Below are 17,143 nucleotides of genomic sequence, written 5' to 3'. Positions count from 1 at the left end.
TGATTGACTGTGGGCAAGTGTAACAACAGAGAGTGAAACCATGGATAAGTGGGCACTGATTACCCTCTTACACTTCTCTGCTTTCTTGAACCTGCCTGGCAAATTTACAGGCAATTTTCAAGACTTTTTTTTTTTTTTTTTTGGAATTTTTCCCAATTTCTTGTCTTTCCACTCTTTCCAATTCAGTCCCCCTTTATGTGCTCCCATTAACCTGATCCAGCCTCTGTGTGTGCATACTCAACTGCACTTGATTGTATTTCTGTCACTTTCTATTTGACTTTAGGGATCCTGACTTTTCCCTGGTGATTGATATAATACTTGGCACATAGAAGGCATTCAAAAAATGGTTGTCGAGTGAATGAATAAATAGCTGCAATGGCAGTCAGTCTTAAGTTCTCACGTTAAGAGGGTTTGTGGTATTTATTCATTTTTACAGTAATATGTATGGTATCTTCATAATCAATTTGAAGTGGTCCCACTAAACAGAAATTGCAGTTTGATTTGTGAGAAAGAACTTTCTTAACCTGTGCTAATTTTGCAGGATCATCTTCTCAAATAAATCTTATCAATTTCTCTCCTACCCTGTGGATCCTTTTAATTGAATCATATGAAATTTCCAGTATTCAACCAAAATTGCCAATATTCAACCATTCAGTTTTATATGCCTCAAGCTATAGAACTAAGGGAATTTATTGCTCTTTATGCTTCTGTGCTCCTCCGATAGGGTGAAAATGGAGACTAGCCTGGCTGTGTGCAGATCTCCCACTTGGTAGAATGTGTAGCTCTGGCTTAGTTTCATGACTTCTCTGTGAGACAGAGGGAGAGAGACTTACTCCCTCTCCTTTTCCTAGCTGGCCACAGTCCTTCGTTTAGCTGAGGGACAGAGGGAATGAAAACTGCCATCAGTCAGCAATCGGGGGCTGGGACATCTATGCGGGAAACACCCCTCCTTCTTTTGGATTGTGTTGGTTTGGCCTCATGATTATAACAGTTGCCCTAAGGAGTTAAGGCCACGGGGAGCTTCAGGAGGCCAGGTTTTCCTATAGTTTCTCTCATAGCTGACTCTATTCGAAGGAAAGAATGTCTCTTCTCTCTTTGAGCAAGAGGAGGGACCACTGTTAAAGAAAAAATTATTGACACTTATTAACATGGTAAGGAAGATTTTATTCAAGACCACTGCAATACAGGTCATGACTAATGCCAATAGGAGAGAGAGATCAGACTCAATTCTGAACACAGCAAAGACAACTGGGGATATATAGCCAATGAACAGAGTGAGGTGGTCAGTGAATGGAAAATTACTAAGAGGAGATATCAGGTTTTGTAGATTCTTGCTAAAGTGACTTAACAGGATTCCTGCTGAAGGCAGGCCAGGATGATCAGATGTCAAGGGCGGAGGATGAGGATATTAATCAAATATCGATCAATTATTTTATTTATTTATTTATTTTTTAAAGATGACCAGTAAGGGGATCTTAACCCTTGACTTGGTGTTATCAGCACCACGCTCTCCTGAGTGAGCCACGGTCTCCTGAGTGAGCCACAGTCGGCCCTTGATCAATTACCTTAATCTGTTTTGGCTGCCAGAAGAGAATGCTATAGATTTGGTAAATTATAAACAACAACAATTTATTTCTCACAGTTCTGGAGGCTGGAAGTCCAGGGTCAGGGTGACAGCATGGTTGGGTTCTGGTGAGGGCCCTCTTCTTGGGTGTAGACTGCTGCTTTCTTGTTGTATCCTCACATGGTAGAGAGCAGAGAGATGCAAGCTCCTTGGGGACTCTTACAAAGACACTAATCCCATCGTGGGGGCACTGCTGTCATGACTTCATTTAATCCTAATTATCTCCCAAAGGCCCTACCAACTAATAACATCACATTGCAGGGTAGGGCTTGAACATGTGAATTACGGAAAGGTAAAAGCACTCAGTCCATAACAGAGGGTGATCAGATATCAAGAGTGGAAGTATCCTCCCTAAACCAACTTAGCAGGATTCTTGCTACAACTGGGTTAGGCAGGCAGAGGAGGCTCAAGGATGAGCCCTCATCAGGCGGAGGACTCAGAGGAGCTTGTCCAAAGTTTGGTCAAGGAGAGAGTGTCACTGTCTCCTGGATCCATGAGTGCTACTTTTTTTTTTTTTTGTCTTTTATCTTATTTCCGTGTCCGGCAACAGATTGCAACCCTCAGTGTTGCCCCCGCACCGGACCGGGGACCGGCAACGGGACCGCAAACCTCGGTGCCGCTCCCGCGCCTCGCCCAGCCAGCGAGCGGGAACCGGTCTGTATGTGGGATCCGAACCCTCGGGCGGGAGCGCCGCCGCGCCTCCCAAGCGGCGCACTATCCAGTGCGCCACCGGGCCGGCCCATGAGTGCTACTTTTTCAGGGAGCATAATCTGTCTGGTGCCACGAAAGAGAGAGGGTCACTGAGCTAACCTTTGGCACTGTCCTGTGGGAGTTCTTCCCCATGGCTACTTCTCTCTATTGTCATCTTTAAGTATTTGACTGGTATTATGATATTGTTGGCATATTCAGCAATTGGAGGATGAAGTGGAAAAGAAATTTTTCCCCTGTAGGTAATTGAACTTCTGTACATTCATAATAAAACACACATGATTGTAAAACAGACTACATTTTCTCGACCCCTCCCTCCTTTTAGCTTTTTTGTTTCTTAGTTTTCAATGGTATAGGAGTTTTGAGGGAATTTAAACACATTTATTGGTTAAAGTAAAGTCTGGGAGCTTCCCTTTATCATAAAATAAAAATTTATGACTCAGTATTACTAAAGCCTTATGACTCTGAGGATCTACTTATTGCAAAATTTTTAAAATATTAAATGTTAAAATCAGAATATTATTAATAAATTATTAATTATTAATATCAAATTTTGATTAATGTTTAATAGGAAGCTGTATAAAGAATGTCTTTCAATACACCTTTATAAAGTTCTAAATTCAAAGATTTTTGTTCTACTGGAAAATGAACTACCAAATATCTTTTCAGGCTTTGCTGGGTTATCTTTAAATCCCTAGGTAGGTATGCGGAAACAGGACTTAGATGAAAAGGTATGTAGTAAGAGCATTGCTTAGAGTTGAGCACTTAGGGCAAGGTGTCAAGGTTTAATGCAGGCTTAGCATGCTCCTAGATCAAAGTGGAGACTTAATGGGAAGGAGGCCTGCAAGGAAGTGCCCTCTGTGAACCAAGTGGTGCTCATGGGGTGTGATCACAGGACGATACCCAGGGGGAGAGGGAGCCAGCTTTCCCACTGGTAGTACTGCACATGGGTCAGGGTAGCTCATACTCTGAATTGTTCCTGCTAAACCACATTGTAAATGGTCCATTTCCCATTTCAAATGGGGTCACAAATCTTATCAAATGGTAAATTTATTTGAAGACTGAATACGATAGATAGCAAGTGGCTTATGTTTATGTTATTTGCTTTGTCCTATTAGTCGGGTTATGAGTAATACCACCGTGTTTTCTGTCTTAGGCTCTCAAAGGCACTGTGACTGACTTCCCTGGCTTTGATGAGCGGGCTGATGCAGAAACTCTTCGGAAGGCCATGAAAGGCCTGGGTAAGTTCAGCATCCTTTCTGTTATAAAAAAAAAAAAAAAAAATGATGTTTGTTTTTCCAAACAACAAGTCATTGATTACAGAAAGATTAATTTTAGAATACTTTGATCTGAAACTTACAGGAGAAAAGATACACTAAGACAACAAAGTAATACTAGGGGTCATCCCTGACGTTCAATCTTTGGAGCTGAACAGGCAGTTAAGTCCAGCCTCTGTGCCTTGGAGCTGGTCAGCTTGACCTGTGTGGTGGCTGACTGAGTTTGCCACCCTCCCTGAGAGTGGGCAGCTCTGTGTCCTCTGCCCAGTCAGACATGCAGTTCTCCATATGTGAGTCTCTTACACAGGACACTCTTCTCTTTCCACAAAACCTCTCATCTCAAGGATTTCCATGTGTACTGATCTGATCTCCCTGTGCTCAGGCCCCTTCTGCATTTGTGTCCCTGTATGTTCTGACCTGCTGAGGCCTTCTGTAGTACACCTGGCCCTCCTTTTCAGATGCCTCTTCCATTCCTGCTTGCTGTGTTTTCTGCTCAGCCAGGTTGGGTTATCTGTTATGCATATATTTTCCTCCTGCTAAGCTTTTCTCTTCATTCCAAAAGCCTGTCCTTTTTCCTTCCATCACTGCCTTTCACAGTCCTTCTGTCTTTGAAGACTGTTTTGGGTATCAGCTTCTCTATGATGCTTTCCCCCAAACTCCCTTCTGCCTCCTATCAGCTAGGAGACCCTCCTTTGAACCTCATTTGACACCTGGATCTCTCCTGTGGCACTTGCCATAATCTGCCTTAGCTCACATTTATTTGTGTGTTTTTATATTTTCCACTCTGCATTATTGGTAATTTGATGCCAGAGTCTATGTCTTTTTCTTCTTTCAATCCCTTAACATCCAGCACTTTGTGCCTTGTGAATAGCTGTTATTTGAGTAGATATTTGTTGTGTGAAAAACTAGGTGTACTCAGTTTTTAAAAATCAGGAGTATCTGTCTACCTGTTTCACAACACATCAGGAATGGGGGGTAGTATATATTAGAAATAAAGCATTATATATATTCTAAATTTTATAATTTTAATAAATCATGTACTAAAACACATAAAATATTTTTATATTCTCATAGATGTGAGGAAATAGTGACTGGGTGCTGGTTGGAAAGGTTATTGAGAGAGTGGGCAGTGGGGCCAAGTTGTAATTGTGAACCATAAATTGCAGGCACTGATGAGGAGAGCATCCTGACTCTGTTGACATCCCGAAGTAACACTCAGCGCCAGGAAATTGCTGCGGCTTTTAAAACTCTGTTTGGCAGGGTAAGACCATACTTCATCCCAGGTAGAATGTGAGAGCAGCTATGAGTTTAAGACTAGTTTGAAATATACTAATATTCTTTTGTAAACATCATTTATTTTGTGATTCTGACTTCTCCACATTTTTCTTTTCCACCTTCCTGTAAATTATCAGCTGTTCGTAGACAAAGCTTCCCGACTTACCCTCACATAATTGTTTTTCTTGGCTTAATGCTGTAGAGGTGCCAAAAAGTACCATGGTGATAACTGCCCCTCTTCTTCTATGCTTCCCACTCAGGATTGTTTCATTATTCATTTTCTAGGTGTAAGCCTATATTACGGTATGTTTTCTTTCTTTTTTCTTTTTTTTTTTTGGTGACTGGCTAGTATGGGGAACTGAACCCTGGACCTGGTTGTTACAAGGCTGTGCCCTAACCAAGTGAGCTAATTGGCCAGCCCTGTGATATGTTTTCTTATGACATGGTTACAGTCTTGGCTTCTTTTGTAGTGATCTTAAGAAATGAATTTTTAATTAATTGATTTAAATGCTGTTATTTGATTAAAAATTTAAGTTTGTAGGGGTGGCCCATGGCTCCCTTGGGAGAGTGTGGTGCTGATAACACCAAGGCCACGGGTTCGGATCCCTATATAGGGATGGCCAGTTAGCTCACTTGGGAAAGCGTGGTGCTGACAACACCAAGTCAAGGGTTAAGATCCCCTTACCAGTCATCTTTAAAAAAAAAAAAAGAAAAAAAAATCAAGTTTGTTACTAAATGAATTAGTGCATACATGAAAAACTTAAGTATGGTGTTGTTATTCTGAAAATTTTTCATTTCATTGAGAAACAAACGTAAAGCCAAAAAAAAGTATTCTAAATGCCATTTCTAGTTGCCAGATGTGATAAAACTGAGATAGGTAGGAAATACTGTTTTTATTTTCATAATTATATACACAGTTTCCCCATAGTAATTTCCCCATGTCTCTCAGTAGTCAAGAGCATAATAATGACTGACTATAATCTATTTTGTATTAGAATGTAATTAGATATTGAGAGAAAAGAAAAAAATGTTTAGGTATGATAGGCTAAATTTTGACCTTTGTAAAAATGCACTTACGATTATATTGGGAATTTTTTGAAGATACATATGTTTCTCAGAACAGTACTTTTAACATAAAATATTTTTACCCACTTTTAAAGGTATTCTTTTTTTTTTTTCTCAATTCTCGAAGTGAAGAAAAACATCTTTTAAAAACAGGTACCTTGATGCATAAGTGGCTTTGCTTCAGCTTAAGCTTTAGGTCAGATGTCAGAAGTACATTATTCAGGGCTACAGGGTTTTATGCAGCGCATGTGCCTTCTACTTAGAGACAGCAACATAAGGAATTCACTAGAGCAAAGAGCTATCATTCATATTTAAGAATCTCCTTAAAATTTCTATCTACTTAACAAATTGTATTTTGTGTGAGTTAGGATCTTCTGGATGACCTGAAATCAGAACTGACTGGAAAGTTTGAGAAATTAATTGTGGCTCTGATGAAACCCTCTCGGCTGTATGACGCCTATGAACTGAAGCATGCTCTTAAGGTAAAAGTTGTGACAAGTGAAACGAACATTTCTCTCCTTAATAATATTATTTTGTTTTGATAATTACTTCATCTTGTTTGTTATATGTAAAAAGAATTTCTTTGACTTATTTCAGTGAGGATTGGTTGGAAGACAAAACAGAGACAATAAGAAGTAAAGGAGGGAGAAAATTACAAGTGTGTCATTTAATCTTTTTGTACACTAAACTCAATAATACAGGCTATTTAAAATTTTAATATTTTTGTAGTGTTTTATACTTTATTTTCATGCCTGTCTTCTAATTTTGAGAAGTATTTAAAAAATGTTGCAGATAAGGTAATTTATTTTTTTTAAATAGAAAGTTGCTTGATCAGGGAACAATAATATTGTCTATGAATTTGGGCTAAAAAGTAAAGCTTCAGAGAGAATTTTCAAGATAAAGATTGTTTAGTATGCTTTCCTTCTTTCCTGTACTTCCAAACACTAAAATGAAGTAGCTGGTAAACTTGTTTTAATTTCAGTTGTAGCAAAAACTAAATGTGTATTCCTGGACTGGTGTTTGGAATACTGTATAAATATGACTGCATTGAAACATTTATTTAGATTTATGAGACAGTTACATTTTGAATGGGCAAACTGACATTTAACAACAAAGAGATAATGTAGCTCAGGGATTTTTTTCTTATGGAGTGGAGACAGGAGGTTTATCTAGTTAGGAACCTGTTTATGCTTACTTTCTTCATTTTCCTGCAGTAATTCTTTTGGAATAAACAAAATCTTAACGTTATTAAGAAAAGGGCTTTTTTTTCAGAATGCTACTGAAATGACAGCAATAGCTGAAATTCTGCCAGAGGATGAACCTAGGTTTTTCAGTGCTTGTTTTTTGATAAAGAAACAGAAATATAAAGAAAATAAGCCTTCGATATGCTTTTAAAAAAATTTTTTTTTAAGCTATATTGTTGCTTGCATCTTCTAATTTATTGGTGTAGATATGACTTTTGTATGCAGAAAAAGCAAAACCAACTAAAATTTTTCAAAAATCCAGAAAACAGGGCCGGCCCGGTGGCGCACTGGATAAGTGCGCCGCTTGGGAAGCGCGGCGGTGCTCCCGCCCGAGGGTTCGGATCCCACATACAGACCGGTTCCCGCTCACTGGCTGAGCGAGGCGCGGGGGCAGCACCGAGGGTTGCGATCCCGTTGCCGGTCCCCGGTCCGGTGCGGGGGCAACACTGAGGGTTGCGATCCGTTGCCGGACACGGAAAAAGACAAAAGACAAAGAAAAAAAAAAAAAAAATCCAGAAAACAAGTCCCAGTTCTTTTATATTGACCCAATTCCTAATAATTAAGGCATGGTAGATTTATTGCCTTTGATGCAGAATTTCCCTGTGGCTTCATAGAGAACTTAACTTGGGAACAGGGGTTTATTTTTTGAAATACAGGTTGTTTAAGTATTAGTGTTCCTCCAAGTAAATTTGTGTAAAGTTTTCATTTTTACTATTTGAGCTTTTTAGAAAAATTATTTCATGTTTCATTAGAATGTTTTACTTTTAACTAGAAGTGACTGATCAAATTACAAGTTACAAATTTATATAACCTGTTATATATATATATCTATACCTATATACACACATACATATGATAAATGTTTTTCATTAGACAAAAAAAAGAAAATCTTCTTTGGACAGAAAATTAATTTGAAATTTCTTATTTCTATACCTAATAGAACTTGTATACAAAGATGTCCATTTTATGTTGGATAATATTTATGTAATTATGCAATTTGGGTAACATCTATTCTGGGAAAATAACCTTAGTTTTAATCTTACTGACCTGTTTTCTCTATTAAAAATAAATCTTCAAACAGGGAGCTGGGACAAATGAAAAAGTACTTACAGAAATTATTGCTTCAAGGACACCTGAAGAACTAAGAGCCATAAAACAAGTTTATGAAGAAGGTAAATGTCCCAAACTACATTTTGCCTTCATCTTCACTGTTACTTCTTTCATTTTTCTGACATGAATGGAGTCTTTCATAGATATAGGAGGCAGATAATACATGATTGTTGAGTCAATGAGTGAATAAGCTATAATTCAAGCTATTTTCCTCTTTCAGTAAGGAAAAAACTGCCTTTTTACACACAACTGTTTTAGTGGTTTATAAGAAGCTACTGAGTGATGATGGAATTTACTTTTGCATAGGATTTGCAACTACTGTAGGGATATACAGGTTGTCTTTCTTTCTTTTTCTTTTTTTTTTTTTTAAAAGATGACCGGTAAGGGGATCTTAACCCTTGACTTGGTGTTGTCAGCAACACGCTCACCCAGTGAGCAAACCGGCCATCCCTATATGGGATCCGAACCCGTGGCCTTGGTGTTATCAGCACCTCACTCTCCCGAGTGAGCCACAGGCCGGCCCCAGGTTGTCTTTCTTTTATGTTAACTTTAAGTTATGTTTTCTTTTCTTTTTTCCTTTAAGTGAATTCAGTTTTATGTTAGTAGAAGTTAAGATTATGTAAAAGCCACTTTTGGAATCTGGGAAAAGAAACCTAAACCCTTTTACAAAACGCAATTGGTAAAACATTTGAGTAAATGTCTGTTGTTTAAGCTATGATGCCTTTTTTGTGTGCCTTAATGTTTTGTGGAAAAAAAAATCTGTATTCCAATATGAATTATATCCTGTGAGTGGAATTAAGAAAATGAAATTAAAAAGTAATAAAAAAAAAATAGAGTTCTTCTTTCCTGGTCATATCTCTTGTAGCAGACTCTTTTTCCTGCCTGACTGAGGAGGTCCAGATTATGCAGGTTGTCAGCTCAATCAAGAGCCTAGTGCCTTTAGCTAGGAAAATGGGTCTCTATTTTGGCATTAACTTGTTAGTTGTAGAAGTGACTTTGCTAACCCAACAACTCAGAATAGTGTGAAATTTAGAGAAAGTGAGTAATTACCTTTCCGATGTGCTGGATCTCTCTTTCCTGCTCCTTTTTCAGTAGTTGGGTAGGTCCTGACCACTAACGCAGAAGTGCTTAAATGTCTTACCTTGGAGCTTTATTTGATGTTATATTCAAAGATCTCTTCCTGGGTATGTTGACATCAATGAGTGAACCTTTGTGCCACTGGATGACAAATGGAGTACCTCGGGACAATAACCATGTATGGTCCATCCTTCTCAGCCATGTCATTGAACACTGGCCATGTGTCTGGCAGTATACTGGCTGTCATGAATGACACAAAATATGTGCACAACAAAGTTCCTGTCCTCAAGGAATTTGCAGGCAGTTTATTTAGGAGTGACATGATTTAGAACCACTGCTATAGTTAAAGGATAGTAAACTTCAAACTAAAGTCAAATATCAAAAATGTTTAATGCAAGAATGCATTCAGAGGGGAGAGGTCATCATAGCTGTAGATATTAGGGGAGGCTTCATGGTACAAATCAGACACTCAGCAGAGTTTCAAGGCTGGGTAGGTGCATTCAGGCTCTATTGATGAGATGAATGGGTAAAGAAAATAGGGTACACACACACACAAAATTCATCCTTAAAGAAGAAAATCCTATCATTTGCAACAACATGGATGAATCTGAAGGATATTAAGTAAAATAAGCCAGGCACAGAAAGGCAAATACTGCCTGAAATCACTCTTATGTGAAATCTAAGAGTTGAATTCATAGAACCAGAGAGTAGAATGGTGGTTGCTGGGGGCTGTGGAGGAAGGAGTTAGGGGGAAAGTGGGTGAAAGGGAGAAAGAGATGGGGAGATATTGGTCAAAGGGTACAAAGTTTCAGTCAGGCAGGATGAATAAGTTCTGAAGATCTAATGTATAGCTTGGTGACTATATGAAAAGTACTGTATTGTATACCTGAAATTTGCTAAGAGAGTAGATCTCAAATGTTCTTATCACCACAGCAACAAAAACTGTGTGAGGTGATGGATATGCTAATTAGGTTTTGTGGTAATCATTTCACAATGTATATGTATATCAAAACATCATGTTGTAAATATATACAACTTTACACCTTAAATATATGCAATTTTTATTTGTCCCTTATAGCTCAATAAGTCTGGGAAACAAAAAGACTAGGTGGGTAGTGGAGAAAGCATTTCTGGTCAGGGTACCCACTGTCTTCGACGGCATGGCAACTGGACTGAGGAGACTATATTGAATGAACAAAGAGAGCCTGACTATCATAGAGGATGTGGGCATGTCCATTATGAGAGAGAAATTGAACAAGGCTAGGTTATGGATGTTTTTGCATGACTGGATTGGGAATTTGGACTTGAGTCAAAAGCATTGTAAGTTTTTGAATGAGTAATGAAATGTTGAAGGAACAATTGTAGGAGGAAGGAGATTTGAATCAACAGCTGATTAGGTAGCTATATATGTGGGCAGATAAGCTAGGTATTTAGTAATTATGGCCCAACCTAGGTTGATCAGAGGTGTGAGGAGGATAAATCAGAGAAAGGAGGAACATTAAGGAATCAAAGATTCCTACAGTGTTTTGTAGTTGGGTAACTGGTTGAAATAAACTTATAACTCTTTGGAATCTTCTAAAATAGAAGTTTCAGGCTTTTAAAGTTTGCCTGCTTTAAATAATGATTAAATATTTAAATACTTTAGAGGAATACCTCCATTCATTCATTCATTTATTTTTGGCAGCTGGACGGTACAGTGATCAAACCCTGGACCCTGGTGTTGTCAGCACCACGCCCTAACCAACTGAGCTAACCGGCCAGCCCCCCTCCTTTCTTTTAATAGCAGCTGTTTGAGGGTTAGTGAAAAGGGCTCATAGACTCCTGAAGATCCTAGTTGTTTTCTTTCCCGTGACCTTATGTTGAACAGCTGGAAATAGAGGTAGGAGGGGGCATATTTCAAGATATTGTTGTCTCTCAGAGTTAACTTTACTTGCTACAGAGGAACAACATCTTATTAGGGGAAGGAATGGCCTTGCCCAAAGAAAGAAAACTCAATATTCAAGGATGGAAGATGTTTGGGAACTAGTCATGTAAAAAATTTGAAAGAAAGCAAAACAAAGTTTAAATTTATTATGATATTATTTAGGAGGCTTTCCAGAACCTTATGTGTCTACGGATTAATAAATACATTGGTTGAGAACATTGCCAAATGGTTGAGTCAGTTTTTAGGTTTGAATCCAGTACTTTTGGATGGCTTTAATTTAATTTATTTTTGTCCCATCAGTATCTTAAAGCACTTAACTTTAGTCTTCAGAAATGGAATAGAGAGAATTTATGTTAATCAAATATACTGTTTCTTCCTTTATGTCTCTTTCATTTGATTAATGGGGTAGGATATCTTTTCCTAGTTCAAAGAAGCTGTAAATAAGTATGAAATTATTCTGTTGCAGAATATGGCTCAATCCTGGAAGATGATGTGGTGGGGGATACTTCAGGGTACTACCAGAGGATGTTGGTGGTTCTCCTTCAGGTATTGGGTGGAGACTAATTATAGTTTGATTAAAAAGTCTGCAGTCAGACTGGCCTGAGTCTAGTTACGTAAGAACACTTAAAATTCTTTTAATAGTTTCTGGTGCTTGTTGATTTTATTGCGATGTTTCTCATTGTATGTTGCCTGTGCTTATTTGTGTTTTAGGATATCTAACCTAACTCTTAATAGCTAACTCATAGATTTGTTTTAGGTAGCAGTATATGCTTTCTTTCATAGAATTAGAAATCAGGAAGATCAGATTGATTGTGGACAGTGATGTGTGATAGTGTGGAATGTGATGGTACTTCAAAGAGTTTGTGGAAAAAATATAATTAAAAAATGATACAAATCTTTCCATGAACTTTTTGAAGACCCTTCATATTGTAGGCTTGATATGATCTTAATGGTATATTATTCACAGAGAAAAAGCTTTATGTGCATAACCATCAGGTAGATCCATTTTTCCTTTTGAATGAAAATGTTCTATCATTCAATAATGTGACATCTTATCTCTTACAGGCTAATAGAGACCCTGATGCTAGAATTGATGAAGCTCAAGTTGAACAAGATGCTCAGGTGAGTGAGGCCTACCTAGTATGTGATGACTTTCGTATGATATAGAAATGAAAAGAGTTTATGGTAATGAAAAATCACAATGTATGTCATAATAGCCTCTAGAAATAATCTTGTTTATGGGTCCTTTACAAATCATTAGACTCACAAAAGTACAGCAAAAATATTTATTTTATCCTAAAGCTGAAATGAAATGAAATAAATTATATGGTGGGTTCCACATAGACATTTTTTTCCCTGTGATTATAGAATGTTCATAAAATAGAGAATTTTACAAAAAAAACAGGCTTTGCAGGTTCCACTGCCAGGGATGCGGTGGGTCTCTTAGCAGCAGAGGGTGCGGTGGTAAGTGGTGATTATCACGTAAGAGATCGTGAGTTGTTTTAGTATTAGGAAATTTCTCTGCATTTCCTTTGACAGAATTCTAGATAGGATTGTTCTTTTGTCAGCTGCTTTTTAGTGACTCCCAAATGAAAATTTGCAGTTAAATGACTTTTAAATCCCAGTATAGTCTCAGTATGGTTTATAAAGCAAGCAAATGTAGGAAATAAGTGTTAGGAAGTTTGAAACATGAAAGCTGAGAAGTGGAAATTGGTAATAAAGAAATTACTTGTGTTGCTGGAATCACCTATCTTCGCTCTGTCTTCCTGGTCACCTGCTTCAGTTAAGAGAATATACACTTCTTGGTTGTTAGTCATACACCACTGGAAAAGCAAGATCCATATCCACTCTTCCAATGTTCGATTCTCCATGAAACAGCCAGTGGATGTGTGATCTGTCTTTGCCAGTAGGAAAGAGGAGAGCATCTTACTCTTTTGGGTGGTTTGATTTTGTAAAGGCTTCAGAATGCTGTCATGTCTGCCTAGCTGGAGAGAGAAAAGCAAAGGAAAGGAATGCTTACTGAGGGCTGTCTGTGAAGTATTTGACTCTTGCCTCATTGTCTCTTATAAAATGCAAGCCTGTTGTGTCATGCCCCTGTTTAAAACCTTAAAACCCTCCGATGGTTCTTCTGCTGTCCTCAGGTTTAAGTCTGGTCCCCTGCTTGTGGTTTCTAAGCCCCTGTTTTCTGGGTCTTGCTTACTTATGCCTCCAGCCTCTCTCTTCTGGGCCTTTTTGTTTCTCCTCTTGCACCTTACTCCCCCCATTCACCTATATCCTCCTCAAGGGTCAGTTCCCAGCTTAGGTATTTTTTTTGCATGGCCCTGTCTGACCCCCCAAGTGTGTGTCAGGTGCCCCTTACAGGGAAAACTATAGCACACCAAGCTTCCTGGCACTGTCCCTGCCTCTCATGTTGAAGCTGTCTGTTTATTTGACTGTCTTCTCAGGGGGGTTGTCAGTTCAATTGTATCCTCAGCTCCGAGAATATAGTAGGCACTCAGTAAATAACTGATAAATGAATGAGTGGCCAACTCTAAGGTAGAAGGGGAAATTTCCATTTTATAGATAAGGAAACAAGCTCATGCTCCCACTGAATAGTAGTGGAGCTGGGATTCCCAACCACGCATGTCTGACTCTAAAGCCCCTTCTCTTTCCTTAAACAACAGTTTCAGTGCTCCTCCCTCTCATTTCTTCTGTCATATAAAAGGTTTATTAAGTATAGATCGGAACACTGATCTAGCTTAACTCCGCCTTCTAAGGAGAAAGGGCCTACAAAGTTGTACTCCAAACTGTGAGGGGCTTTGTTCAGTAGTGAGATGACCTTATTGCTTTCTCAGCATTAATAGTTGACTTTGGTAGGAGACAGTGCTGATTCTCAACATTCCTTCTCTCAAGAGTAGGAGTTCTGGAGGTTTTTCAACAGTCATGGTGTAGGAAGCCAACTCTGGTAGTCTCAGATGACTGCAGTGAGGCTACATTAGCAATCAGTGGGCAGATTTCCTAGCACAGCTGGTGATGTAATGAGAGCATTGCTGCAGTGTGAGGCTCTGGAGGGGAAGATAGCACATTTTAACCTCGTTTTCATTGATTTCTGTCCTCAGGACAATCACTGGTTAGTGCTGCTTCTCAGACTTTCATGGGCATGTGAATCTTGTCCATGAATCTATCTCAGGGATCTTGTTAAATCGCAGATTCTGATCGCAGGTCTGGGTGGGTTCTGGGATTCTGCTTTTCTGACATGCTCTCAGGTGATGCCTGTGCTGTGTCCTGGGACCGCACCTTGAGTACCAAGGCTGTGTAGATGTTGCTTACCTGCCATGCAGTGGATATGACCATTTAGAACACTGAAAGCAAAACTTTGTATGTGTGAAAATTGCCCTATGGTGTTACTTTAAAATATTCCTTGAATGGAATCCAGGCCTTCCTTACCCTTCCAGTGACCACGGGCAACACAGAACATGTTACACTGGCCATTTGTTTTTGATTCTTTAAAATGTATTATTATTAATTAATTCAACCTATTGAAAGCAATTACTCTTTCAGCATTATCAAAAGAAATAGATCCATTTATACCTTGTAGCAAGGTCAGCCGGGCAGTTATCAGTAATGAGAATTTAAGATTTCTTAATTGAGATGAAGCTGAGACAACTAAAGGGCCCTTTCATAAGCTTTGGAATTTTTTTCTCTACTGATACCTGGAACTAAGAGGATTCCTATTATTTCAGGGGTTTGATAAGCCACAGTGAGTCATTCACTTGGGAATTCAACATTTTGTAGATAATCCACTTTATGTTTCAACATTTCTAATGTGTTAAACTGATTTTACCTTTTTAAATGTATTAAACTGATTTAATGTTTTTTAATATGTTAGAACTGATTTTACCTCCTTTCCTGCCAAATCCTTGTTTTATACTTTCTCTGGAGGGAGAGTTGAACTCTTAGGGGAAGGAGAGATGAATCAATGTTTGTTGAGCGCCTGCTACTGATAACCTGACACTGATCAATGCACTGTGTAAGTTATATAATCTCCATTAATGACTCTATAGAAATAGTATTCCTACTCTTCAGGTGAGGATACTGAAGTTCAAAAAGAGATTAAGTAGCTTATCTGAGATCTCACAAATAAGGACAAGGGCCAAATCTTTTTTCTTTCTTTCTTTCTTTCTTTTTTTTTTTTTAAACTTCAAAGCCTCTGTCCTTTGCACTGAACCAGGCGTTATCAAGTGTGCTCAGGTTGAACTGTAAAGCTGAAGGGGGGGGCAGCATGAGGAGGTGTGAGGGTCCCTCAGCCAGAACAGCTGTATGGATCTTGGGCATCCTCATTGAGAAGAAAGATTACTTAGATTGAAACAAAACAAAACCTTTAAATATCATTGTTCTATATGAAAATGTCATCATTATTTTTACGTATGATTTACTTAATAAAAGTTTTAGAATAGATATTGATCCCAAACATAATTCTTCTAAGAAAATTAGGAGATTATAGTAAAAAGTAGCTGACATTTCACGTATAACAGGCTTAACTGCTGTCCCTACTAGAGAAAATTCCTAGAAATGTAGAACAGTTGATGAGAGTTGTGTGCGTTGGCAGTGTCTGTAATGTTTTACAGGATGAGCCCTCTCCCTCTTTAGGGGTTAATACATATGCATATCTTATATACATGTAGAATACATACCAGCAGTAGTAGCCAGCATCCTCAGGGTTTTGGTATTAGAGGTAATTTAAATTTTCTTATTTGTGTTTTTTCTCTGTTTTACAGAATTTCTCAATGAACATGTTGTTTTGTAATTAGATTAAAAAGTTATTTTAAGAAAGGTCTATATCACCATCATATAGTTCTAAATTTTAGATACATGGATGACTTTTATAGGATCTGTCTTTTCAGTTTTTTTTTTTTTTTTTTTGTCTTTTTCCCTGTCCGGCAACGGATCACAACCCTCAGTGTTGCCCCTGTACCGGACCGGGGACCGGCAACGGGATCGCAACCCTCGGTGTTGTCCCCGCGCCTCGCTCAGCCAGTGAGCGGGAACCGGTCTGTATGTGGGATCCGAACCCTCGGGCGGGAGCGCCGCCGCGCTTCCCAAGCGGCGCACTATCCAGTGCGCCACCGGGCCGGCCCATGTCTTTTCAGTTTTAAAGAGCATGCACATATGACCAGAATTAAAATTATTTGTATAATTAAAATAAATTAATTTCAAAATCGAGTGTGCAAAGTCTCATCTTTTTTTTATTCTCTGGAAATATAATAAAAAATAGATCTATACCACCATAATGTACATTCTTAAACATACTGTGGTCAAAACTTTCCGAACACTTTATTATCACTTCCTATCTTTATTTGATTTCCATTTGTGGGCAGAAGGCCAACTTCAAGTAGCAGCTTCAGCAAATTACATTCATCTTGGCTTAATAGGTATACTTAACTTGAAATGAATAACTAAAAGGGTAGTATAGATATTGTAAAGATTGATTCTTTTGGTTTTAATAAATTATCCAAATCATAATAAGTAGACTCAGATTTAATGATGATGTTTGTAAGTAAGTTTATTTTTTAAAGCAGTTATACAAACACTAATAAGCATGTATTCTTTTCCATTTCAGAAAGTATATGAGCACTCAGACTATTCAACAAGTGTTTATTAAGTGCCTGATACACACCAGGCTCTGTGCTATGCCCACAGTTTTTTTCTTTTTCTTTTCTTTTGACAGCTGGCTGGTACAGGGATTGAAACCTGGATCTTGATGTTATCCAGGTTATACCAGGCTCTAACCAACTGAGCTAACCAGCCAGCCCTTCCCACAATCTTTTTTTTTTTTTTTTTTTTTTTTTTTTTTTTTTTT

General features: G+C 38.3%; 1 protein-coding gene and 1 long non-coding RNA gene across 2 annotated transcripts in view; both read left to right on the top strand.

The window, feature by feature from the left end:
* Positions 1-3,480: 3,480 nt before the first annotated feature.
* Positions 3,481-17,143, top strand: part of ANXA5 (annexin A5) — a 19,467-nt gene continuing 5,804 nt past the window's right edge. The window contains exons 1-6 of the mRNA XM_008590967.1: positions 3,481-3,573; positions 4,776-4,870; positions 6,318-6,431; positions 8,275-8,365; positions 11,771-11,850; positions 12,370-12,426. Of these exons, the coding sequence (XP_008589189.1) occupies positions 3,561-3,573; positions 4,776-4,870; positions 6,318-6,431; positions 8,275-8,365; positions 11,771-11,850; positions 12,370-12,426 (450 nt within the window). The 5' untranslated portion in view covers positions 3,481-3,560. The remainder of the gene's footprint in view (positions 3,574-4,775; positions 4,871-6,317; positions 6,432-8,274; positions 8,366-11,770; positions 11,851-12,369; positions 12,427-17,143) is intronic.
* On the top strand, positions 8,377-9,144 carry LOC103606355. The gene is made up of 2 exons (XR_551876.1): positions 8,377-8,637; positions 8,830-9,144. It is a non-coding gene; the product is annotated as an uncharacterized LOC103606355 (long non-coding RNA).

Source organism: Galeopterus variegatus, unplaced genomic scaffold, assembly GCF_000696425.1.
Source record: "Galeopterus variegatus unplaced genomic scaffold, G_variegatus-3.0.2 Scaffold6516, whole genome shotgun sequence".
Lineage (NCBI taxonomy): Eukaryota > Metazoa > Chordata > Mammalia > Dermoptera > Cynocephalidae > Galeopterus > Galeopterus variegatus.
This window is presented reverse-complemented; position numbering and strand designations above follow the sequence as displayed.